The sequence below is a fragment of the Hyalella azteca genome, unplaced genomic scaffold (genome assembly GCF_000764305.2).
Source record: "Hyalella azteca isolate HAZT.00-mixed unplaced genomic scaffold, Hazt_2.0.2 contig12485, whole genome shotgun sequence".
NCBI classification, from domain to species: domain Eukaryota; kingdom Metazoa; phylum Arthropoda; class Malacostraca; order Amphipoda; family Hyalellidae; genus Hyalella; species Hyalella azteca.
The window spans coordinates 1-27,711 of record NW_025942443.1 but is presented as its reverse complement, the minus strand read 5'-3'; the positions used below and the strand labels follow the sequence as shown (position 1 = coordinate 27,711).

Genomic DNA, 27,711 nt, shown 5'->3' with positions numbered 1-27,711 from the left:
CAAACAAACAAACGCGAAGCTAAGTTAAGAAAAATGTGTTAATAAAAAAGAAGTTGGTTAGTGCTAAAGTGAGACGGAAAGCTAGAAAAGTAACTATTAATTGCTAGCGCAGTGCCCGGAATCCGTATCACTGTATATCTTGCATTTTACAGTGCCATTTTGTTTCTGTGTGAGCTTAGGCAATTTTCGAATGACTAATACCTATTTTTCTACTGCTATAATCCATACCAATACCGAAAAAATAATTTTCAACATATTGGAACAGGATAACACCCTTTATTTAATAATTTTTCTTTTTTGTACTCCCTCATTATTTCAGGCTAGATTTCAACTACTAAGATTCTTACGATTCGATTACACGACGTTCGTATAGGTTTTTGAAAACATTATTGTCAATTATCTATCATATTTTTCACAATTTTATGATGTGGCTGATATTTTAAGGAGTTTTTTTTTAATTAAATTTTTTAAGCGTGCGCCACATATGGCACATGTCGCAGTTTGGGATATGCATTCCTGTACCATATATGGCGCACATCGCAGTTAAAGTGTTAAAGTGCCATAACAAAACGAACGTCAACATTTCTTATCGAAAGTAATGCAATGCAGATACCGCACCATCATCTCCTACGTACCTTACTCCGTGACTGCAGTTCGCAAATTGATCCCTATATACGCCTGTAGTGCAGATGTGAACCTCGTTTCTTGACTGTTTCAAGAGTATCAGTATTTTCTCAGTATGAACTGTTCAAAAACTTGTAAATTAGGCAGGAAATATATATACTCCTTATCTTTTTCAAGCTCTTCTTCCAATGCCTCCACGTCTAATGGTCTGAGAAGCATCGCACAAATCTTTGATCTTGCAGGCGTTAATGAATACTCCGTGTAGAAATTTATAAAAATTGTATAAATTGTTTAAAGCCATGGGTTTGGCTTTAAAACGCCAAAAAACTCTTATTCTATGGTTTTCAAACCATGGGTTTGGCTTTAAAACCCCGAAAAATTATTTTAAATATACAAAAATTGTATCGTAAATTTATAAAAATAGTAGTTTATATCACCCCGTAGACGTACTTACAGCAAGCACTTATTAATCCAGTTCCTGAAAGATTTGAGCTATCGAATCAGAATATAAGCGAATTAAAATCGTAGATATGGGGAGACGAATTTTTCGATAGCGTCTCGAGTACTCAGCGTCTGGAGGCCAGGGTGCGTTGCATGGATTTGTAGGCCGAAAGTTCCAGATTCCACTGAATCAGGAGCGATGCTAGTGCGCAATTTCTGATACCTCGCGAATGCGAGAAATAAGAATGAACGTTAGATGCGCATTCTACATATGGACAGTGCACATGATTACAGAAAAAACTCGGACCACATAACCAAATAATGTGAAAAATCATTAGCGGGAAGGCATGCACGCAATTTGATTTAACGCTACGACTGATGAGAACGTATATTACATTAGAACGCGAATTACATTTTCTCGTCGACGAAAACTTGAGGTCACGGACGGACGGACGGACAGACGGACGGACAGACAGACGGACATGGCGAGCACAATAGTGCATTTTTCCATAAATGAGAAAATGCGCTAAAACACAGTCCACATAACCAAATACTGTAAAAAAAAATCATTGGCGGCAAGGCATGCACGCAATTTGATTTAACACTACGACTTATGAGAACGTATAACGGTATATTCACATGCGGGAAGTGAACGTTTATTAATCTATCAATGAGGGATATTGAACGCTACAACGTCAGTCAGGGTCAACGCAGAATATACGACTTACGACGTAGGTAACAGGCCTGAATATTGTGAGAAGTCACAGTCTAGTTGGGGCAGAGTCTGTGAGTGGTAGCAAGTGTCTATAGCCTCAAACTGGTCTAAGTTGCCCTTGTGGTTGTGTTAAAGGACTTATCGCTAAATGATAACAGTGATTAGCCAACAAGACTAGCACTTTTATTTACTGTGATCATGTTGTCATATCGTCAGTGGGGGCGAAAGTATATCGAAGTGTTGGTGTGCGAAATTCTTTACCTCACTTCAAAAGTGTATCTTTTCGCTGAATGCTGGCGTCAAAAAACTGGTTCGGACCCAGCTAGGCTTAAAGATCGAACAATCTGAAGTAGGAGCTGTGGATGCCGACCTGGTGTCAGAAATGAGAGGCACAGACAATACTTAAGACAGTTTGTCACCTTTAGTAAAGAAAATATAAAATATTACTGTTTCTGACAGAGGGAAGGTATTTGAAACATCTTCAAAATTCGATTTGAAATAGCCAAACCTCACGGCATGGGCGTGCCGTTTGATTGTAGTTTCTTCTATTAATGAGATTTTCGATAAAGAGATTCTTCATAGTCTCACACACAAATATCGACAGGTTTGAAAATAAGTTTATCAATTATGCACCTATTGCCGAAATAGACAATATTAAACGGAGTATTAATGGCATTAATTAATAACAATAATTAACTAATTAACTACAATGAAGTTTAAAAAAAATTATATTGATGTCAAAATGTTCTTAGATTTAAAAATCATATTTACATTAATTACATTAACGACTCCATTGCAGAGTCATGTGTATGCATATAATATCTATCGCCAGACCAAACCCTTGTAACGTCACTATATCGTCGTAATTGCAACCTAGATCTAAATTAGTCTAGGATGTATTATTTTTATAATTGAATTACCATTTTATTATATCACTCAATAAAGCATTTTTAACACTAGGCCAACCTTATTTTAATTTGCGCATGGAACTATAAGGAGATCGAGCCAAGGCCAAATATTCTGAAGCGGTGGCTATCCCGTAAGCCCACGTGCCATTGCCGTTCATTTTAAACTTAACATTGGCCACCATTTACATACATACACATGAATTTCAGCACATGTTATGCAGAAAATTTTGAAAAGTGATGGTTTTGAATAAAAAATTTTACGCATGCATGTTAAAGACGTTTTTATGCAATGTATGTTTGAAAAAATCGTGTGGAAATATGACGTGTATATAATCGTACATTATATTTTATTGTTCGTTATAATCGGCGAGTACCGTATATGGTAGACTGTAGTATAGAATCAAGGTTCTTGATAGTTATTCCTAGCAAATTTTTAAATAAGAATTAACTCGAGGCTCTATGCATAAAGAGTAACTTACAAACGCGACGACCGTGCATGGTTAGCCGGTTTGCGAAAAGGACCGGGTTTCCATCAAGTGAATTAAACTTTAAAATTTGGAAATTCTTACAGCTTACTTTCGGCTGTTCTTAGATGAAATGTTCGTTCATTAAATATAAAATTGAATATTGTCAATTTTAATGCAGCAGAAGCAATATCCTATCACCATCTATTATAATGATACCAGTTAATCGCTGCCCAATAATTTTGACTGAAACCTACAAAAATACGGACAATTTTTTCCTTGAAGAGATGACCTTAGTGGAGAAATTTTATTTATTCATTTACTGATCATTATTGCTGGAAATTCCAGTACAGCTGACGCAGTTCATCCGCGTTAACCCAAGTCAATGTTGCTCGATCAAAATTCCCCAGTTCAGGTACTTAAGTCTAATGACTGAGCCGAAGTGGCAACATTTTAGGATAATATTAAATTAATTTTAATACATTACAAAATTAGGAACTTCTACTTAAACTTTGAATTTTAGTTCTTAGTTTTGATATTTACATATATTCCAACTAATACAATTATTCAACCTCATTACTCAAATTTTAACAATGTCACAACCCAATATTGATCAACTCTCACTGAACATAATAAGCAAACCATCATATTTATAAAGTTTATTCCTACTCGCTTCATTACGTTGCGCACGGCACATGTGTGGCAGCCTATAAGCCTCGCTCGAGGCTGCTGCATTGAATGCAACTGGTCCAGTCAGTTTTTTTCGGATCGCCTGTGCGCAGGTCCAAGTTATTTTAGCCACCGACAACTCCTTAAGTTGCCCTCATTATATGTGTGATCTACTATTAATATAATTTACTGTTAGGAATCGCTATATTATTGCTAAACCTAACGTTGTATTAGCATCAGTAAGATCTAGATGTTACTTTTACTCATACGTTATGATGATATATATCTGCAGCGACTTTATTTCAAGCAATTTTACAAATAATCTAATAATTTGGTTCTGATTACTTGCAACAAATTTGCTCTATGTCACATCATATGAGCTAAGTCCGCACGCAGCAGTTATGTATTTAGATTTGAATTCAAGCACGCCTTCCGAGAGTTTATTGTCGCATAAATATGAATTAAAAATGTACGAGAATATATTTAGAAATATAAAAAATGTTATCGCATCCTTCGGAATTTTAAAGGCTCGAAAATTGTTAACTATAAGGGTGAAAAGCAAAATGAACTCAACTCTGTTCTTACTGTTTCAGCAGACAACCTGATTTAGTAATTTGTGACGAGGAAGAAAAAACTTTTCAAAGACTTGTTTTGAATAATATTTTACAACTAAAGTGAGATATAAGCAATAACTGGTATAAATTTAGCTGATATTCAGTGCATGAAATTGGAAACGAGAACTCTGTACTTAAATTTCAAACTGAACGTAAACGCAGGGGTGGAGTATTTACAAAATTGTGAGAAATCAATGGGTAGGAAACCTCGATTTAAATTAAAGAAACAACCTGTTGAAATCATGCCTCATACTCAGAGCGAGTAGTGAGCGCCTACCGAAAGTAGTAAAAATATATTAAATCAGAAGGATTTTAGTTAATTAAAGGATTTAGTTGGCATCTATTTTCCCCCAGTTGAGCAATGAACACCGAAGTGTGGTGCGATTTCGTCGCAGGATGGATTGGAGGTGATGCTACTATTTTAATGTGATTATTAATTTTACATATTAATTATTTTATTCCCTTGTTGTTTTGATTTTCTATTTATTAATTTATATATTTATTTATGAGTTACTCTAACGGTGGAAGAGACAAATTCAACGGTAATATTGATCCTTTTCAAGTCTTATTACACAAAATTGATGATTTTATAAGTTATTGATTAGATTTTCATTCTCTACTTACATGATATCAGCTTTTCTTCTAGAGTTAAAAATTTTTTGGAAAATTACCAATAGTAACATATAAGTTGCTCCGATAAATTCAAATTAACTATTCCAACAAAGGCTTGATATCGATGAAGATACTCAGGGATCCGGTCAAGCGAAATTCTAACGTAAATCTTTTTGACAAATCTTTGTGACAAACACTAGTCAGAAACATTATGCATGAATGGCTTTTAATATATAAAAGATAAAATATCTATTATTGAATCACATCAGGAACAAGAGATTTTGCAAGATTTTATAATTCACAAGTTGCTACTTTTTCTACATTAGGATGTTATTTGGTTAATTTATATGTGTCGTGCCGAAATCGCGGAATTGTCCATTCTATATAACCGGCAGCCAGTTGGCCGAATCTGTAGAACCAGCATTTCTATACTAAGGGATCTGGGGTTAGGTCAGTAAGCCAATTTTGTTTAAATATTTAGATATAAAGGAACTTGACCGAACTTGACCTGAACTTATCTAACTATTTATGTTCTAACTTTAACTCTAACGTCCGATTTCCTGAATCAGCAACGAAATGCCTATTCTACAGATTAGGCAAACTGGCTGCCGATTCCATAGAATAGGCAATTCCGCGATTTCGGCATGACATATACATTACGATTATTAATAAAAGATGACGAATATGGTGAACATTGCAGGCTGCGCGGGGCTGTTGGTCGGTCACCCTATGGACACCATCAAGGTGCGGCAGCAGGCGCTGGGCAACGTGTCCGCAATCTCAGGCATCTCCCGGACCTTCAAATACGAGGGGGTTGGTGATATTGCTACCGAGATGAATAATAATGACGTTGATCAGATAAATTATAGCATTATTAACGATAATAATTAGAATTATTCTATCAAATATATGAGGATAGTCATACTTATTTTGTAATGATCTCCTGCAAAGATCTGTGATGCGTGATTCGGGATGGTTTCATCTAGAATATTCGAAATGAGTCTGTCTGTATCAGTTAATACATTGCACATTATCTGGTGGGAAGTATGTGCTTTAATTGAGCATGATCGAAAACAAAATCTAATCAATATCTAGATCGATTATCATACATTATGTATCTGACGTTCGAATGTTTTCACTGATTGATTGAATTCGTACGTCGAAGTCGCATTCATTTTGAGCATGAAAAATTTTTCAAACAAAATATATAGTACACAAAAAGACACTTAAACAATGATTCAATAGAACTGGCTCGATGGGATGTATATGACTCAGATATATAATCTATGATTCTGAAGCGGCACAATATATGAAACTGAAGGTGCTCTCGGTCGCCTGTCCTGTCGACCTCGTCAAGATTAAAATGCAGCTACAGACAGGTATTTTAGTTAATATTTAATGCAAAAACAGGTGTTTTAACTAATATTTAATGTACAGACAGGTATGTTAGTTAATATTTTATGCACAGTCAGGTATTCAAGCTTCATAGTAGAAGGTCATATGCTTTTAGAAAAAAGTGTTTTCATGCAGCCGAAGAAAACCTGAAGCTAGTCCTATTTCTGAGTCAGGTTTGACAAAATTTAGCAGCAGGGTTTTTACTACACTTATTTTTAGTTTTGACTATTTTCTCTGAGTCAATTCTCTTGAACATTAGCTAGTGCAATCGCGTTTTAGCTTCAAGTAAAACAATTCACAAGATATTTTCCAGTAAATAATTTAAAACAAACCATCACAAATGCGTTCGCAGGTCTAACTAGCAGATCATAAGGAATAATAACTATTTAATACATCAAACAAATTCATAATATAAAGAATACTAATTCTATAGACATCATAAAAATTCATATTATAAAGAATATTAACCCTATATTTATCATGCAAATTCATATTAAAATGAATATTAACCCTATATACATCATACATATTCATATTATAATGAATATCAACCCTATATACATCATGCAAATTCATATTAAAATGAATATTAACCCTATATACATCATGCAAATTCATATTATAATGAATATTAACCCTATATACATCATACAAATTCATATTATAAAGAGTACTAGTCCTAGAGAGTACATCTTAAAAATTCATATTATAATGAATATTAATTCTCTATACTGTACATCATCCAAATGGCAGAGGGCGACGGCAGCGCTTGGGGCAAGTCAAAGAAGACGACAGCGCCGCGGTACGGCGGTCCTACGGCCTGCCTTTTGGACCTGTACAGGACGGCGGGGCTACGGGGCTGCTACTACGGTCTGGGGTCTATGGCTATCAGGTGGGTCTATGGCTATCAGGTGGGTCTATGGCTATCAGGTGGGTCTATGTCACTCAGGTGGGTCTATGGGTCTCAGGTGGGTCTATGTCACTCAGGTGGGTCTGTGGCTCTCAGGTGGGTCTATGGCTCTCAGATGGGTGCATGGTCCTCAGGTGGGTCTAAGATGGCCTCCAGGTGGGTCTGAGATGGCTCTCAGGTGGGTCTAAGATGGCCTCCAGGTGGGTCTAAGATGGCCCTCAGGTGGGTCTAAGATGGCCCTCAGGCGAGTCTAAGATGGCCCTCAGGTGGGTCTAAGATGGCCCTCAGGTGGTATGACGAGTAGGCAAAAGAAGTCTTCCGGGTTCCAAACCTTTTATGAGAGTTTATTACCCAAGAGAAGGTATTTCTGGAAAGAAATTTCACCTTGTTAAATTTGATTCCAATCTTTTAGCATCTTTGTTAAGGTCACATAAGGAAGGTCTTGATCGTAACACATGTTACCAGGAGTTTTAGAAACCAAAAAATTAGATCTCGTTAGAATCAAATTAACAAACGGGGGTTTCGGCGTTTGGGTTTAGTAACCTCAGAATTTCTGTGCAACTTTCATGCCCGTGAAAGAGTTCAACACACTGTCGACATTGAATACTTTGAATATTTTAACTAATATTGTACAGAGCCGAAAAGTCAAGAATTTAATTGAAATCTGGAATAATTTTGTGGGCAAGTGGTCGCACTCAGTGGGTTTCATAAAGCGATCATAATGTCATGATTGAGGTTTGCTGGTCAGCATAGAGGTAGAAAACCACCTACGCTGGTTAGGGTAGCGGTTAGGATCCGAATCGTTTTTAAACCGGTTGAGATCGAAGTAATTTTTCGGTAATTTTTTGCCGAAGATACGATTGAAATGGTAGTCCATGAAGGTAGAACATTTTAACCCGGCCAAGAGGGTTATCAATGAGACCATGAATGGGCAGGGTGGCCCAGTACTTAATGTTCAGAGTACCAAGATTGGTGCAGAGAGGCGCGGGTTCGATCCCAGCTCTGTGCGCCAGTTTCTGGTCAGAATCAGCAAGGATGCCGGGCGGTTAAGCAAAGCAAAATTTGAAGCAGTGAGTTGCGAGTTCGAGACCGCAACAAGCTGTGAATGTTCTGCGATGTTAAGAATCGGCGACTGGCCTACGGCCTAATAAACGCTGAAACCGCTATATATTATTAATTTATGAAGCTATTTTGCTCACGTATATATCGTCCGTTTATGACACAGAGACGTGCCTTCATTCGGGTACTACATGGTCATATATGAGATGATGATCCGTCAGATAGCTGGTAGAGAAGACGCTGCATCGCCGGCCACACTCATGTTCTGTGGTGGCATGGCAGGTGAGCGACATGCGTACTTCAACTCGCTTCTATATTCAACACGCATGTTGTTCAGAACCAACAATATCACTAACTAGCTTCTGGAACAATCTTTAAATTTACACCCATGCTTAAAGGTATCTGGATTGGGATCATATGTGGTAAGAAAGGACTACTTATATACTGGGTTTGGTGCACTTTCTTACGAATTTCTCTGCTATGTATAATTATTGATTTTACTTAACTTCCAGCTCTCCGTTGCAGTAAGATATATGATCAAAGAGCAAAATTGTAACAAAATACGCAACTTTTCTCAATTGTTCAATGTCACTGTTAAAATTTATTTTGAATGGTCTGAACGGGGCTTCAAACGTTTATAAGTCAACTCAGGCTGCACGAGGCTCGAATCTAATTTCTTGTCTCTGTGACTGGCTTTGGAGAAAACAATCGAAGAAATCAAACAAGTTTAAATCATACGGCGGTCCGTGAAACAATTTTTTGATTACGTAGTAACAGATTAGTTATAGAAAAATGGTTCGCATCGTACGTAATACGTGTTAACATTTTAACCCGGTACTCGCATGGGGAATCGACAAGACACATCTGTCGAAAATTTTGCCAAGTGAGCGTTTCACAGATTTGAAATTGTATTTCTTAAACTCGCTTACAATCAAAGGAAGAGAGACGCCTCTCATGAAGAGTTTTTGCAGTTTGACTCTGTGATATAAAGCAGGGCTAGTCATAAAAAGTGATACGTTTAATTTATGAGTCTATATGATGAAGGGACGTTGGGTCGTGGGCAATTTATGTGATGACCTACGAATGGCTGGTGGACTTTGAGCCACACCCGCCCGCCGCGACCGTCTTCGGGGCGGGGGCCGTTGCAGGTAAAAGAACAAAAATACAAATTATTTGCTGCCAGAGCTGCAAATTTGTTTGAAATTCATCAATAAAAATTACAGAACTAAGTTTTTGTATGTAGTTTTGTGAAAAATTAAATCAGTGTTTCCTTTATTGAGCTTATTAAAATTGTTGTCATTTTGCTAAATTGATACATCCAATTATTTTATTATTATTTTACTAAATTTTGATATTAAAGACAAGCCTGACATTTTCATATAGTTTTAAACGTTTAGTTTCCTTAAATTCTCATTCATATTTACTCACAGAATTGAAAATTAATGCTTCTCGCTCTCACACTGATTTGAAGAGGTTTAAATTCAATTTCAATTTGTGAAAACTGTTACAAATTGTAAACTATTCTTAACTTTTTCATAGTTTCATTTCGGGTCACTTGAAAGGTTACTAACTTACTCTAACTCAACAACTAACCAACTAACTAGCAATCATTGTCACTTAAGTTAAGCCCAATACTGTTGTTTGATGTTCATGTCTCTTCTGTCTACAACTTGCATATGAAAATGAATTATATTAAATTGATATGAGTTTTTAGAATCAATTGAAATAAATTACGTGAACTGAAAAATTACCCAATATTTAAATTATAATTGTTTTTAATATACGATTTTTGACGAGTAGAGCTCGTTGCTAGTCATTCAATTCTGCAAGATTTTTTGTAATGACGTATATCTGGTGTGGCAGGCGCAATATCATGGATGACGATCGTGCCAATAGACGTGATCAAGTCCAGAGTGCAGGCCGATGATGTGGTCAACCCGCAGTACAAGGTTCGATCATATTAGAGATAATATACATTTAAAAATTAATTTTTAAAGACAACACTTCTAAAGAATCCATTGTCTCCAATGTTAAAGATGTACAATGAATTTCTCATTTTATTGTCAAATATTAAAAAAAATAATTTTTTAATTTTTTATATCTAATTTTTTTTCAAAATTATTTATTCTGTCAATTGTTTCATGCATTGCCTCCGACTTCAAACAAGTGTGCAAAATTTCAGATCAATTGGATAGGTAAAAGTGTGTCGAATATCATTTGTAAGATTTGTAGCTGACAAAATTATTTTCAAAATTTTTTTAACATTGAAAAAAAAAAAAAATTCAATTTTTAAAATAGAGATAGCTGCAGTTTGCCCTCACTGAGACTATTAAAGCTAAGACTTTTTTGAATTTTTTTTACTATTCTACCCGGATTGAGCGACCAACAGATGCGATTTTCTTTAATGAGCTGAAATTTGAGTAATTTTTCTATTAGAATTTTTAGGATTTATATTTAGGAACATGAGAATTCTTCAGACTAGGATGCGGTTTGCAAGCGATTTACTCGGTGTTGCCGACAAAACGACAAAATGAATAATCGTAACCAATGTTTTGCAACAGAACTTTTGGGATTGCTGCGTCAAGAGTTACAAGAACGAAGGCTTGAGCGTATTTACACGAGGGTTTAGCATGGTCATCTTGCGCGCTCTGCCAACCAACGGAGCCATTTTCCTTGGCTACGTCACCTCCATGAACCTTCTCAGGTCTTCCATGTCAGGAACAAGAGAGAGCAGAGTCGCAGACTGTGCCAGTGCGTAGTTTGGAAAATCGACTATGGAGAAAATAAAAGATAGTATGTAAATGATGAACATTTTTGGCGATGACTGGAAAGTTCCTACATATCCTAAATGAGCTCACGAAGAGACCCCAGTTATTGAGTAATTGACACGAATGATATTGATTACAACATGAAAACGTGGAAATTTTGTTATCAAGAGCAATGCATAAACTGAGCTGGTGCATGGTTCCATTATATGCTCGTTTCTAACGAACATATATATTTCTTTTTGTGCCTGATGTCATCAGATGAATTTGATGAAGGATTGCAGTCTGTGACAGCTAAAGGTTTTTATAAGACCGCTGTAGCTTGCAGTCTGTGACTGTTTTGCAGGACTTACAGTCTTTGACTGTACAAGGGCATGAGATACGATCGAGTGGTTCCAACATTTTTGCACGGTAGAATTCGATTGATAGCGGATTGAATCGCTAAGAATACGAGTCAATTTTGAACTTATTGTGAATATTCGTATTTTAGATGGTGTTACATGTCGTAAATGGTGCTTCTTGAGGTAACTAGTGCTTCGTGTCGCAAATGGGGGTTCGTGTCGCAAATGGGGGTTCGTGTCGCAAATGGGGGTTCGTGTCATAAATGGTGCTTCGTGTCGTAAACGGGGGTTTGCGTCGTAAATGATGGTTCGTATCGTAAATGGTGGCTCGTGTGGTAAATGGTGGTTTGTGTCGTAAATGATGAATTGTGTCGTAAATAGCGGTTCATGTCGTAAATGGTGCATGGTGGTTCATGTCATAAATGACGGTTCGTGTCGTAAATGGTGGGTCGTGTCGTAAATGGTGGTTTGTGTCGTAAATGGTGGTTCGTGTCGTAAATGGGGGTTCTTGTCGTAAATGGTGGGTCGTGTCGTAAATGGGGGTTCTTGTCGTAAATGGTGGGTCGTGTCGTAAATGGGGGTTCGTGTCGTTTATGGTGATTCTTGTCGTAAATGGTGATTCGTAGCGTAAATAGGGCTCGCGTCGTAATTGGAATTTCATTTCGTAAATGGTGCTTCATGCCGTAAATGGTGCGTCACGTCGCAATGGCAATTTGTGTCGTAAATGGTGCTTTTTACAAATCTCTAAAAATAATATAAATCATAACAAATCTGCGCACTGACCTTTTCTTGTATATGCGTCTCGATGAATTGGTGGTTAGAGCGTAGCGTATCGAAACCGGAGCTCGATCATCGTCTTTATTGATGCCCATTCCATTTATATGTTTTCAATCTGTTGGTGTTTTCATTTCATTGTTGTTTCAAACTCGGTTTCATTAGCCATTAGAATTCTTTCTGAAATTCAGAACCATTTGCAGTTAGAATCTTTATTATAGATATTATCTCAATCTAGAAAGATACATAGGTCACTGAAATGAAGTGTGAGATTTTTGATAATGTTATAGAGTTGATTTATAGCCTACTTTCATGTTCAGTTTCGATTAAAAGCGGTTACGTAGATAAGTACTATTAGGAGTGCTAAGATAGAGCATAAACGCTTCTGACAAGAAGTGTGAAATTCGTGCAAATGTAAGTTCACGACGAAGGCTTCATTCCAACAATATGTTGTAAAACTAATATTTACCGCTCAATGTTAGGTACAAAAATGTATCGCATGATTGTACGCTCATTAGACTAGATTTAAATAAACTAATACAGTCTGTGTTGTGCGAGTATCCTACCAGCTGTCGTATAGTATATTAACTATACTACATGACAGCAAAATATATCAAATAGTATATTGTCGCATACATACACATTAGTTAAACGGAGTTGTAAACGATAGTACAGAGAGAAGATGGAAGCCATAACAGATCTCCTTGACCATAATTGAATAATTAATGACTGCGGTTTTCTAATTTTTTTCGGTTTTCCTATAGACGAAAAATTCCACTAATTGCCTCTATATCCGTGGCAATTTTATTCGTTTAGCGATGCGTCATTTGTTCAATAAAAATAATGACTAGTTCAGAAATTCGCTGCAAGCAAACATTTGCATTCATTAGATAAAATAAAGAGGTATAGTAAAAATTCTTCAGGTAGCAAAGCACAATATCTTTTCATAACATCAATTTGTTAATCTTCACCCAAGGTTACTAATTCAGGTTAAACCTAGTGACAGGTCACACGGTTAGAAGAAAACAAGGACAGTTAATAAATAAACTTTAACCAATAAATTCGTAATGACAACTCATGGCGAAAATATTCTAGCAAACGATACCATTTGGAAGAGGTTATGCGAGCAAAACCTAACGCTGGATCAAAATATCTGCAAATTCGAAATTTCAGTCAAAATTTCTTACATTGAGTCTTTACAAACTTCAAGAGCATATCAGTTCTACGTCCGCCCTCTGCTCATGCAGTGAGTGTCTCATTATAAAATCAACAAACCATTTATATTATGTAATATAAATCGTTGAGTGATCATTATAATAAGATCACCTAATCATTTATATAATATAAATAATTGGGTGATCATTATAATAAGATCATGCTATCATTTATATAATATAAATGATTGGGTGATCATGACAATAAAATCACCCAATGATTTTTCTGATCGTATGGACCGAGTTCAGCATCGTCAAGACCAGGGCTGACGGGCATATAATAAGAAAATATATGTTGAATAAGCAATAATGAGACTCATAGGTAGCTGTAATAAAGTGGAATATCAAAGGGCGAACACATACTTAAACGAAGATAAATTTCCGACTGACTGAGGAATTATTATCAAGCAAAAAACGATGAACAATGAAATCACAATAGAAAGAAAATTGATGTCCGTAATTCAGGTTTTGTTAGAGACTAATTCACGAAGGAAATATGTCATGGCTTTTAATTCAGGTTTAAAGATCTTGAGGGTATAAACTAGGAAATATATCTCCTTTCCATGTACATGACATTTTGAATCTTTTGCAACGAGCACAACTTCAATGTTGGATATTAAAACAACATAACAAATTAAGATTTCAGAAGCGTACTCGACCTGAAAATAACAATGTAACCGTAACAATTACTTGAAAACGTTCGTCAACGTTTGATTAAGGTTGAATTTTTAGTTGAACAGTTTGGATGATTAAGAATAAGGCGGAACAGGTGTTCCGCATCTAAAGATTCTAAGAATTTTAAGGACGTACCTACATGTCTACGTAAATGAGAGACATCGTGATATTGAAAAAAAATACGTATATAGAGAGTAGAATAAATAATAAATGTTCCTCGGGAAGACGTCTGTAACAATCTGGACAAAAAGTTGCGACTCCTCCAACTAATCTTACGTCAAGCGCAATGAAGCTGCTTGGAAGAAGCAGTACCATTCTTTCATAGAAACCAAAAGGGAAATGTGAGCAGTAACGGAAAAATTATACTCATATGAGAAGTATTTTTCCTGCATGCGGCAAAAGAAATAAAGCAAGGGAACTGGTGAGAATCAACTCGCCTACATAACAGTTTGAACAAGCAAAGGAGATTAGCGGTCAGGATTATAAGGCAAAAAATCAATGCGGAACTTACTGAAGATGTTAAGAAAAAAACCGAAATGAATGATCACAAACACTGCTTATAACAAATGATTTCTTGGCGATGAAAATTATTCTAAATCATTCTTTGCAATTATTAAAATCACTTGGCTGCTTAAGTCGCAAATTTACCAAGAATTTAAAAGTAAAGAAAATAGGCAAAAATTTCACCATTTCTTATAAGAGAAAACGTTTCGGAGTCCAGCTCCATCGTCAGTTCAAAACCTAGAACACAGGTACAAACAATTAGTAAAAAAATTCACATTCAAACAACAATTATGCACCTAAACTTGAGGACATTAGAACTAAAATTGAAGATAACAGAAATAAAAATCAAACAGAAACCCAGTTTAAATGCAGCATTCAGTTCCTCCTCTACAAATTGTAAATAGATAGTACTTCCTCTACATGTTATCTCATTTTTATTTCTGTTATCTTCGATATTAGTTCTAATGTCCTCAAGTTTAGGTGAATAATTATTGTTTGAATGTGAATTTTAGGTTACTAATTGTTTGTACCTGTGTTCTAGGTTTTGAATTGACGATGGAGCTGGACTCCGAAACGTTTTCTCTTATAAGAAATGGTGAAATTTTTGGCTATTTTCTTTACTTTTAAATTCCTGGGATTCTTTGCAATTTGTAATATCATCAAGAAGACTATAAATAACAATAAGAAAAGTATGTATATGACTTCAATCGTTATGCTAGTATGTATAAAAAAGGCAGAGGATTTTCTGATCATGAAAAGCGAAACGCATCACAGAGAAAAGTTAAAACTGGCGGTCGTTTACATGGCAGGAAACACGTCGACTTGCGATACATTATCAATCCGCAGTGACTGTCATCACTCAATAGGACATGCAGTCTGACAAGAAGCTCTCGTTCAATTCTTGATCACATTAAACATTCAATTGTTCAAGTCATATGTGCAGTTGAACATAAGACTCTTATTTAGAGAATTATGCTATTGAAAATAAATAGTGTTTGATGAACTTTTGCAATGACGGTGGCTTTCACTGTCTTTGGCAGTACGGAAGAAAAAATTAGCTTTCAAAAATTATACCCTATTAGAATTATTTACCTTTACAGAAATTAGCAAATAATATCGTCGGTACATGAGGCATATCCTACTATTAGAAGCTTTCCAACAAAATCTGCTGCAGATGCAGATCGGCGAAGCGAACAACTGGAGCGCTGCTATTTACAGAACTTTACACCAGCGCCCACAACTCGTCCTTATTTCGCATGAATTTTGTTGAATTGCACAGCGATGACTCATGTATCCACAACTGTGGATTCTAATTCTCTAATTCTCCATCGTGGCCTGGGACTGTTACGTCCGTAACAATTACCAAGTTCCCAAGTGGCTCGTAAAATGCTAGGAGTATTTACAATAATTTGTGCGTGTTATGCCAAGCATGGAACACAACATAGGCAGGTTCTATTAGAACAGCAGCTATAAATTGCCTCTGAATTGAAACATTGCACTCCACTTAAAAGATACAACAATACTGACAATATTCAAAACAAGGTAAGGTTTTGCAGGCCCTTTCCTAGATGTTTTTAAATGGAGCATTGATATCGTTAAATGATATAAATATAATAAAAATGATTTCCGAGATATGTGTGCTTAATTTGTAAAAAATGAATTTAACACTACAGATTCAATGAGGGAGATAGCAAACAGAAAAAGGCTCACACTTAACGTCCAGGTTAATTAAAAGGAAAACACAGCTTGCAAACAATGACATACAAACGATCAGCTTTTGAACGTAGTTCATAATTTTTTTAGCATTTGCTAGCCTGAGATGAATAATGCTTAAAACCCAAAGATGCTAAAATATTACTATGAATTGGAATACTTAACAGTTCTCGACAGAAAAAAACGAAATCGAAGTAACTCTCATTCAAATCCGATTTAGGCATTTTGAATTAGTTGCCAAACCAATCTGACCATTGAAAGAACGAAATTTATATTTTCATCAGTATATCTAAATGATTCCTCCTCAAATTTATCAAGTAGCAGCAACACCATCAACAGTTATGTGATACACTGTCTATGAAAATTAGAAAGATGACATTGCTAAAGAATTGAATTATTCGTAAGTAATTTGATGATGTGGCTAGCCAGCAGTGAAGAGATGACATTACTAAAGAATTGAATTATTTATAAGTAATTTGATGACGTGGCTAGCCAGCAGTGAAGAGATGACATTACTAAAGAATTGAATTATTTATAAGTAATTTGATGATGTGGCTAGCCAGCAGTGAAGAGATGACATTACTAAACAATTGAATTATTTATAAGTAATTTGATAACGTGGCTAGCCAGCAGTGAAGAGATGACATTGCTAAAGAATTGAATTATTTATAAGTAATTTGATGACGTGGCTAGCCAGCAGTGAAGAAGCGTTGATATAGCAGCCCGAAGAGCCCAGAAATGAACCAGCAAGTGACGCTCCACCACAGCGAGAAGCCCAGCAGCCCCAGCCACATTTCCGGCACCAGCAACTGTGGTGAAATTTAACATTTTAAACATGGTAAGTACGGGATTCACGTATAATAAGATTGTGTACGATTATTATAATGCTTCTTCCACATAACAATCTTCAGTCCAAATCGTGATGTTGCTCTTACGTGTAAAAATGTTTTATCATTACCACACCATCAAAAACAAGCGATGTCAGTTAGCGACTGGACTGCAACAATTGTGATAAGAAGCTATTATTATGACGCGATATTGCCTTTGATGTTAATGGATTTGATGAAACAAATACAAAGAGACTAGAAGTATTTTCAAAATTCCACACACAAAGACATGAATGACATGACATGAATGTCATGAATATCAATGACATGAATGTCTTCGATGGCTGTGGAGCGCAATGAAATAGAAGGAATAGCAATGGAAGGGCTGCATAGGATAGCAAGTTATAAGAGAAAATGAGCGCCGAAGGCGCGAAGGAGAGAAATAGAAGACAAGGAAGAAAATAGAAGGAAAACAGGGGTTGCCGAGGAATAGGAGGCTAAAGAGGGAAACAGTGCTACAGATATTAATCGGTCTAGATAACACAAAAATATCCCAACCGAAAGCAAGGTATTCCTAATTGTGTTCGTGTTCTACCTTTCTGAGTTGTTCTACGCCTGTGGTGATGGCTGCGGTGGCTTCAGTGGAGGCAGCCAGACGGCTGATGGCTGCGGTGGCTGTGTGTGGCTGGCTGGCTTGTGGCGTGACGTCATCCACGCCACACTCAGCCGCCACGAAGCCGCGCAGGTCGCTCAGCCCGCGCCAGTGAAGTCCTCCTGTGGGGACATCCGAGCAAGTTGAATCTACTCACAGAATCCACACACAAATTGAATCTACTCCGAGCAAGTTGAATCTACCAAAACTTGCTCAAGTGCACGAGCGGCCAAATCATTCTCTGGGATTGCTGGGTTTAAGTTGAAAATTCAACCGCAATTGCCTGATGGAGTCATGAACTCGTGAATATTTTGTGCAGCCCTTGTACAAACGAGTCTTTGTTAAATATTGTGANTACTACGAGCAAGTTGAATCTACCCACAGAATCCACACACAAATTGAATCTACTACGAGCAAGTTGAATCTACCCACAGAATCCACACACAAATTGAATCTACTCTGAGCAAGTTGAATCTACCCACAGAATCCACACACAAATTTAATCTACTTCGAGCAAGTTGAATCTACCAAAACTTGCTCAAGTGCACGAGCGGCCAAATCATTCTCTGGGATTGCTAGGTTTAAGTTGAAAATTCAACCGCGATTGCCTGATGGAGTTATGAACTCATGAATATTTTTCCATAGTGCAGCCCTTGTACAAACGAGTCTTTGTTAAATATTGCGAGTTCAGATTGAAATAATTAGACTAATAAAAAAGGGGAGCCGAGACGTAGAGGTAATTTTTGGAATGAGTATAGTCTTAACGAAAAGATTTTTATTGATTCTGGTCTTAATAAAATCAATCTTTTATGTAAGGGCATTAGAAAAAAACGCATCTTGAGATGAAATGAGAAATAAACGTTGCGTCAAGGTGCAACAATAAAACTCTACCCAAGAGGTGGGCAGGAAGAAATGTTCATCCCTCAATGTATACATGCAAAAAACAATGTAGACTGATAAAGATCAATTTACGACAGAGCAATGAATCCCGTTAAATTTATTTATCATAAAATGAACGTTTCTATCACCAATATGGGCTGGCAAAAAAACATTTAAAAGAAAAAATTTGTCGAGAGTTTCAGTGGCTGCAGATACTAATTGAAATAAACGCGTCAAGATTTACAAGTGACTAGAAATATATAAATTGAAATGCGTCAAGATTTACAAGTGACTATAAATATATAAATTGAAACAAGACTGACCGAGAGTTTTAAGCATGAGTGCGAGGACTAGCGAGAGCAGCAGCGGCAGGAGGTATTGCAGCGCCACCACACACAGGTAGTAGAACACGCTGGCTACCTGCACAAACAATCTGACACTCAACCTACAAACGTGGAGAAAATATCTCAATATTCAGCATATATGTACAAGTAGTTTGGCCGGACAATTTCATAGTGCTACAGCGCACCACAAGCGTACAAGTACCGTAGGTCTTTGCAGGAATTAGTAATATATAGCGGACATATACATATAGTAGTATTTTTAAACTAATAAAAACTAGAAAAATAGAAATAGATGTAGGTACCATACATAACTTAAAATGGTGCAAGCATGTACCGCTCAATAACACTGAAGAAAATAAATGCATAAAAACTATTTAAGGAGCTTACCCATCATTAATCAGTTTAATTAAACGTTTTCTCATTGATTTTAGTTTCACTGTTTTTTGCTTGGATTATAAGTACATGAGATTATTCATCGAAATATCAACATAAGACATGACCCCAAATTTCTGAATAACGCTCAAGATTTGCAAAAATTGATCAAAAAACACCGAATACATATTTCATCCCGCCACTGGCCTGCCTGAGTGTTGCAATTAAAGTTTTTTGAACATTCCACAATAGTTTTCTTTACCACAAGATTTATTCTCCCTAATTTTTGGCAAATTTTACATAATCTTACATTACTTGTCTCAAGATATTACTTTTACCATTCGACTACGGTATTGCTTTACAAATTACTAAATACATTTTGTATAACTAGTCGCATTAAACACAGCACCTGTCGCTGTATATTTTTATTGGTAGTTTTGCCAGCATGAGTTCGTTGCTCCTCAAGCTTAGCTCTGGCCATGTCCAGGTAAGCCTGCAGGTACACAGGCAGCACCAGCAGCCGCAGGGCACACGTCACCAACACGCAGACTACGCGCACCGTTGAGAACGCCTCCGCTGACAGCCTGTTCAACATCATTTGGTTTTACATGTTCAGAAATATGTTTTTTCTAGCAATCCAGCCACTTTAATTTAGAGAACTAAATTTCACATTTAAAATGTGCATTAAGAGGTTTAATGAATTAAATTTGTCTATTGTAAATACAAAAGCAGATATAATTGGTGATTTTCATCTTGCACAGGGAATTGCACAGGGGATCCTATTTTATCAGCAGACCAACCAGCATAATTCCTGCAACCAACTTTAAGATGTAAAGAATGTCAAGTTTACACTACAGTCAATACTAAGGTATAAAGAATAATCTTCATCGAATCGCATAGATGTTGTGTAACATGGGTTTACAGAAGTTTGACATGCCTGTATTCAAGTAATAAAATAGAGAGGTTATTGAAGTAACAAAATATTAGGTTGGAGAGGTTATTACAGAGGTTTTGTGTAGCCAGGCCAGGTGATGATGACGAGGTAATGTCTGGCCAGCGGACGCACCCACAGCAGCGACACAAAAGCGGGCGCCAGGAAGGCGCAGTGGAGCAGCAGTTGCAGCCAACGTCTTGTGCACTGCAATCTGAAATATTTATTTGCATGCTACTTCATTCTGTATGAAATGTTTCAATTTTCTCTAAGCTGGAAAGTTCACCTTATTTGTTCTCAGTACATAGAAATATATAACTCAGTCACTGCAGTGAGTGGCAGAGAGCGCATTTTCTCGTTGACAAAAACGTGAAGTCACGGACAGACAGATGGACATGACAAGCACAACAGCACCTTTTTTCCATAAATGAGAAAATGCGTTGAAAAAACAGAATGATTTCAACCAAAAATTATTCCCAAAATATGTTGAAAAATCCACTGTTCTTATAGATACCTATTTCTGCAGTGTTTTCAGAATGATCAAAACTTATCTTCTGTACTGGTAATTAATATGGACATTCTGAGTCTGTTATTCACACCGCTATTTGTCACACAAACTCAGTTAAAAAAGGGGGTTCATAAAATAAAAGGTTCATGTTTCAGCTAGGGAAGTATACCTATATGAACATTGGGAACTTATAGCTATGCTTGTTCAGAATGAAAGCCCCTTAGGGTCATACCCAATGCCGAGCAAATGTTCCACAATTAATTAAAAATTACAGCAGGCTGAGAAGATGAGTACGCATACTATCTGCAAATATCCATAAAATTTATATAATAAAGTATTAGTGTGACAATACAACCATACAATAACTAAAATTGACACAGCCAGATGATACGTGATAGTTGTTCAAATCTGATACTATGCAATCAAAATATGAATTTGTAAAGGAATCATCTGCTACGGTATTCTAAATATATAAAATCTCATAAATATCTAAGAGATTATACTTTACCTTACTGCATCCCAATGCATCTTGCCCAGCCGGAGACCAGGGAAAGCCAGGCAAGCACCCAGGACAGCACAGGCCACAGCAGCACAGCCTTTGAATGCCATCTTACTGATGACACCTCTGCAATACAATATATTAATAGACACTTACCTAGATCTTAATTTAATATATACCGGTATGAGAAATATATCCAATTTATCTTATTATATATAAGAAATATATCCCTTTTCTCATCTAATATGAAATTATATTTTGCCACAACTAAATTGATTGGGATAGATATTGGGCAGTGATAAGTTTAACTGCAATTCTCGGAAAAATCTTTGTTGACAAGATCTGAGAAATTTAAAAAATCATAATAACAATTCATAAATGCAAGTTACTACTTAAATGTTGAGCATGAGACTACCTGGCTAATGAACAAGCAGTTTGAGAAATGAATCATAAATAATAATTGTTAAAAAAATTAATGCTTTATTTACATAGGAATGCTACATTTACTACTTCCCTACGTACTTATTCAACATCATAAAAAATTATGTGGTTACATAATTGGTAGATCTTCATATTGCCCATAAGCTATTAAAATCTATAAATTAACAAGTGCAAATACAGAGAATGACTCACACGCTAGTAATTTCCTGATTTTTCATAAATTGAGTGGCTGATGCATTGAAAGCAGCATATGCTTCATCCAGTCCAAGTTCAAGCTTCATTTCACTGACAATGAGAACCATCATTGCAAGAAGTAAATAGCAGAACAGAGCAAGCACCACCAGCGCTTTCTCTCCATCACCTGCGCCAGACTTGAAGTACACCAATGTGATGGAGAAGAGAACTTTGCTGGAATAAGCTTAGTTAAGGATAAATCAACAATATCAAAAATAATAATATGCATTTAAAAATTACTTTTTGAAGACAACATTTCTAAAGAATCAAGTGTCTCTGATGTTACACATGTACAATGAATTTCTAATTTTATTAGCAAATAAATTAAAAATTAATTTATAAATCTTATATTACAAAATAAAAAAATTAAATTTTTAAAAATTATTTATTCTGTTAATTGATTAATGCATTGCCTCCAACTTTTTGCAAGTGTGGAAAATTTCAGATTGATTGGACTGGTAGAAGTGTGGGGGTTAATATCAATTAGGTACAATATTTGTAAAAGACAAAAGTATTCTTTTAAATTAAAAAAAATTTAATTTGTGAAATTATATATTCTGTAAATTGATTCATGCATTGTCTCCAACTTAAAGCAAGTGTGCAAAATTTCAGATCGATTGGAAGGTAGAAGTGTGTTAAATGTTGATTATAAGATTTGTAGTAGACAGACAAACAAACAACAAGAAGTGAAGTTAAAGAGAAGTGTTGTAAAAATAATATGTAATGAGAATATAAGATTTGTAGTAGACAGACAAACAAACAACAAGAAGTGAAGTTAAAGAGAAGTGTTGTAAAAATAATAGTAATGAGAATATTTGATGCAAAAATAAATCTTCCTTGGAAGGCAGAGAAGAACATGTAATGGAAATTATCAAGTGTGTCAAAGTCCACTTTAATAATTACTTTGAAAACCTAATTAAGTTGAATTTCATGAAATGTCCTTTTTTTAAAAAATAAAATAAAATGCTTAGGTTCAGATAAAGGATACAGCACAAAGATCAGAAGCAGCAGACACCACACCATTGACAGATTCACTTCATCTCGGCCAGGGTTGAAGTAGATATGAATCTTGAAGTAGAGACACAACTCTTTGAATAACAAACATGATTATTCAATAAAAATACAAACAGAAGAAATACCTAGTAGCAAATATCAACTTGTAAAATTGAATCTTGTAATCTACAGCAGCAGGAATTAAGTTTTAATAGAAGAACTAGCTCTCCTGACATAAATGAGAAGCAAACTTACCATAGTACATCTTGATTACACTTTACAGTAGTGGATGCTGACGATTTTCTCAAAAATTGGAGACTTTATCAAAGATTTATTGTTTTTTTTTTATAGGGGAAGAAATGAATTATTTTCAATGAGCTGATTTAATGAAGGTATTTTTGAGTTAGTGTGGTACGTATCCATGATTGAATATATTGGTTTTATCAAACATATCTACCTAAATATAATAGCATTAATGTCACTAGATTGCATAAATTGCAAATTCACTAGAAATTTAAAAGCAAAGAAAACTCCACACAAATTCTCCATACCAGTATCTCTATTGAAAAAGTTTTGGAGCCCACTCCATTGTCAGTTTTAAAAATCTAGAAAAAAATAGAACTGATAGAAGTTAAAACCTAATCTTGCAAGCAAAAGACAGAGCAAGAAATTACAAATTCTATATATTCACAATTTCTAGCCGATAAGAGCTGAAAGCTGCATTTAAATAGGTCCAATTTTTTCAATTTTGACTGCATTAACTTCAGATTGGATCTGTGCTCTAGATATTTCAAACTGACAATGGAGCTGGACTTCATAACATCTTCCATAGAGATATGGGGAATTTGTGTGGAGTTTTCTTTGCTATTAAATTTCTACTAAATACAATTTATTAAGCCAATAAAGTCATGTTACCAACTACCCATACCTACCGTAAAATGGGGTAACTTAGACCGGCGGGGTAACTTAGACCACTTTTCGTTTTTTTTACAAAAACCCCCACAACTCAAAAACTTTTTGACATTTAAGCACCATATAATAGTAAAGCAATTTTGAATCATTTCTTAGGTTACTAACCTCTGTTGCTAAGTACACAATTATTGAACATACAGAGAAGTCAAGAAGCCATTGATAATCCGAGTAGAAACGTAACTGGAACACCTGAAAAATATCCAATATATTATGAAATGCATTTTACATTACATGTCTATGAAAAATAAATATTTAATAGCTAGGAATAAGATTGATTGTTTGGCTCAATTTTTCCTCAAGTTTTTTCCAATGCAATAGTATGGAAAATATTATTAGCAGAAACATAGCAATGAATGTGAAAAAATCCATGAATATATCCAGGATAATATTTCCCAAACACGTTCAACTCACATCTAGGCTTGAGATCTTTGTTTTCTGGAGATTTACATCAATATTTTTTGGTAATACAGTAAAAGTTCCATTTTCTGCATTTTCTGATGATCTTAAATTATTTCTATTGCTACTTGACTTCTTCTTTTCTCTGAGTTGGTCATCAGTTGGGTGGAGGTAGTATGACAAGCCTGTGTTGCAGAGTAGCCACTGGGCTGGAGACCAATGCGGGATGACCTTGCTGAGCACCGTACACATTATCATGGTGCAGACAAGCTGTGTGCCAAAGACTCCCATGTTTCTCGCTGGTATTTCAGCTTTTCATGGAATTATTTTACAGAGAAATTATCTGTTGCTCAGCAATCAATGAATGTTCATGAAGTTTATCATGTGCTTGTGCTTTATATTTTAATAAGTCAGACCATCTGTTAAGCCTTTCAAGAGCAGAAGTCTAAAAAAATTCTGGAATTAAAATAATAGATAAGAAAACAAAAACCACTGTATCTCCAAAGACTCCAATATTCTTTGATGTTATGGTTATTCCATTTTATCCACACTCAGGATAATGTAGGTTTTCGAAGAATTTTCCTGCGCACAAGGAGTTTTTATAACCCAATGGTTAGCGCAAAGTAATCAAAATATTTTCTCTTTGCACAGGTGTCGGCACAAATTCCGGTCATCCATTACATCTTGCGCAGTACCTAGTTGGCCCAAATACAGTTTGTCAAGGAACAGACAAAAAACACAAAATATTTAATATGTGTTTAATTATCCATTAATAATATATGATTTTCTGTGATATGGAAATCTTGTGAAAGTAAAAATCTAGACATTTATTTCAGAAGAAATTTTCAATAAATTTCTTATGGCAACATTGTTCATCTTCAGTACCGGTATCTAGGTACCTAATCAAATATTCCGAACTCCGTACGCGAGGCAAGTGGTAAAGAACCAGGTCCTCAGAAATTGGGCAAATGAAGTACAGTAAACAAATATTAGTTTTAGACAACAGATTTTGCTTGTTCTATATATAGTATACCAATAGGTAATAGGGCGCTGATTGGGTTATTAGAGGTTCTACAGTTTATGAAAGGAGTCAGAAATAATTACATCATTCTAAATGATGGAAAATAATTTTTGATAAATAAAATATATCACAAATAAATATATCCTAAAATATATCTAGACATACGTAGCTGTTATCAGAAATTCCCAACATTATGGTATGGCAACTTTGTCTTTACAGACTTAAATTATGTAACACTGATACATTATCATGTGATGTGTCCCTTTGAAACCATTCATATTTTATTAATGTTTGTTGTTTGTCTATATATGTAACTTTCAAAGTTGCAAAAAATGAGAACTGATAAAAAAAATCCAGTGACTATATTTTTTTATTCAAAAGGTTTGTGCCAGGGTTGGTGATTTTTTTTTTATTTTTTTAAAAAACTAAACAAATAAAAAATCAATGATTTTTTTAATTTTTCATTATTTTTTTTATTTTTTTTTCAGCTTTTTTTGTCTTGGCACTTATTGCCTTCAATAATGGCCACTTCGGCATTTTTGGGTTGACAATTATTGATAAGTCTATTCATTAGCTTTGTAAAGTTTGTATGGAGCAAGGTAACAAGCTAAATATTGACCATTTAACTGGCTTCAATATACAAAAACAGTTCAAGAATGCAGATCTTCTAAACATTGAAGAGTCACATTACAAATAAGTAGCTGATAGCACAGTGCACAGCACCAACAGTAGATCTACTAGTTTTATGTCCTATTCACTTGATGCCTCTGTACCAAAAACATTCAATTTATTGGAACCTAATACACACTAAAGGCAACAACTTACAAGTTTATATACCAATTTGTCATTCATAGTACATTTATACTAAACCATGAATAACAATACCGGTACCTCAAAATAAATTAAAGACTGCCACTCAATATATTTAAATATTTAAGAAAAAAAAAATGCAAAAAATAAAAAAATCATGATTTATAATAAAAAAATCAAGTGATTTAATCATTTTGATTTAATCATTGCCAACCCTGGTTTGTGCTGTGCAAAACCCATTTCACTGGCTAAAAGAATGTCAGGAACATAACATGGTATTCCCAACATTGACATACGGGGTTCATTGCCATAACCAGTCTCATAAGAAGGCACCAATTTCAAGCCCATGTCGATTGTTGCCTTCTATTCTTCAGTTTATAATTAGTGTCCAAACAAATTGTGATTTGTGATCTATGAATAATGAATAAATATTCATAATTGTGCTGACTTTTAGAATAGAACCTGGGTTAACACATTAGAAATCTAGTCAACGTGATGCAGATAAATGTTTGTGCCTGATGATGCTGCTGCACATTTGTCTTTAAACAACTTTTGGAGCACGGCGCACAGCTCATTTTTTATACCAGCATATTACGGCGCACGGTGCAAATTGATAAAATGAAAACATAAATTCACCCACACCTGGCCCATCTTCCTGACCATGGCATTTTGTTCATGTTGTGTCTTTGTTTTAACAACCTTTCACTTGCAACACCTTATTACTGTCCTTAGCCCCTTGGGTCACCTGAGGTTTTGTTGGTTGCACTTGCAGTTTGTTAGGGTAAACACACCATATTCCAACACTTTAAGGACGTAGCAAGAAATGAATGGCTATGAAAAGATCACCGTATGCGCAACTAGAGTTCTGAACTTCTGATTGGTTAACGTCACTCTCAAAACACCACACTATGCTCCAGCAATGATGAAACATCACAAACTGTTGCCATATTTATTAAAAAGCCTGTAGAATTTAAATCTACAAAATTGCTGAATTTCTATGCTGTGCGTGACTAAATTGGGCATATTGTGAGTCTGTGAGACTAATTCAAACGTCACTGAAATGCGCTGTCTCATATCCGTAGACTTGCGGACAGAGCGCCTCAAAACCATAATTTGTTATTCCGATGCCGTATCAGAATACGACACAGCTCGGAATGAGCTGTGTGTCTAATTCCAAGCTGTATCGGAATTAGATTTTATGTGTCTAAAACTGTCTCTCAACTTAATCATCTATTAATTTATTTACCACTTGAAATCAGCAAATATAAGTATACTTAAAGGGTTCCTAATATATTCACAGACTTATTTAAAAGTCTCAAACCATAATATTCCTTCTACACAAACAGTTTATCACTATTTGGTAGAGCAAGGTCAACTATTAACTTTGACACGTTTTTTGATGTTCTCACTGGGTGATGTGGACTTTCGCTCTGAG

At 35.5% G+C, this 27,711-nt stretch overlaps 2 protein-coding genes across 2 annotated transcripts; one reads left to right on the top strand and one right to left on the bottom strand.

The window, feature by feature from the left end:
* Nucleotides 1-4,414: 4,414 nt before the first annotated feature.
* Nucleotides 4,415-12,830, top strand: LOC108666996 (solute carrier family 25 member 48). The gene is made up of 7 exons (XM_018153974.2): nucleotides 4,415-4,842; nucleotides 5,748-5,860; nucleotides 6,369-6,426; nucleotides 7,196-7,334; nucleotides 8,578-8,693; nucleotides 10,275-10,360; nucleotides 10,973-12,830. The coding sequence occupies exons 1-7, from the start codon at nucleotides 4,797-4,799 to the stop codon at nucleotides 11,168-11,170; spliced, it is 756 nt and encodes a 251-aa protein (XP_018009463.1). The 5' UTR covers nucleotides 4,415-4,796; the 3' UTR covers nucleotides 11,171-12,830.
* Nucleotides 12,831-16,575: 3,745 nt separating this feature from the next.
* LOC108667000 (transmembrane protein 161B) lies at nucleotides 16,576-25,218 on the bottom strand. Its single transcript, XM_018153978.2, has 10 exons — nucleotides 24,461-25,218; nucleotides 24,155-24,238; nucleotides 23,073-23,152; nucleotides 22,043-22,258; nucleotides 21,419-21,535; nucleotides 20,476-20,616; nucleotides 19,881-20,055; nucleotides 19,079-19,175; nucleotides 17,820-17,998; nucleotides 16,576-17,206 (listed from the first exon to the last, which is right to left on the bottom strand). The coding sequence occupies exons 1-10, from the start codon at nucleotides 24,734-24,736 to the stop codon at nucleotides 17,087-17,089; spliced, it is 1,485 nt and encodes a 494-aa protein (XP_018009467.1). The 5' UTR covers nucleotides 24,737-25,218; the 3' UTR covers nucleotides 16,576-17,086.
* Nucleotides 25,219-27,711: the final 2,493 nt, after the last annotated feature.

What these genes read in the sequence shown, in the direction of transcription:
- LOC108666996 (XM_018153974.2), top strand. Translation starts at nt 4,797, where the DNA reads ATGAACACCGAAGTGTGGTGCGATTTCGTCGCAGGATGGATTGGAG. An exon ending in TAAAATGCAGCTACAGACAG is followed by an intron (nt 6,427 to 7,195) that starts GTATTTTAGTTA and finishes TCCAAATGGCAG; the next exon opens with AGGGCGACGGCAGCGCTTGG. An exon ending in GTTCTGTGGTGGCATGGCAG is followed by an intron (nt 8,694 to 10,274) that starts GTGAGCGACATG and finishes CTGGTGTGGCAG; the next exon opens with GCGCAATATCATGGATGACG.
- LOC108667000 (XM_018153978.2), bottom strand. Translation starts at nt 24,736, where the DNA reads ATGGGAGTCTTTGGCACACAGCTTGTCTGCACCATGATAATGTGTACG. An exon ending in ACTCATGCTTAAAACTCTCG is followed by an intron (nt 17,999 to 19,078) that starts GTCAGTCTTGTT and finishes ATGTCCCCACAG; the next exon opens with GAGGACTTCACTGGCGCGGG. An exon ending in GCGTAGAACAACTCAGAAAG is followed by an intron (nt 17,207 to 17,819) that starts GTAGAACACGAA and finishes ATTTCACCACAG; the next exon opens with TTGCTGGTGCCGGAAATGTG.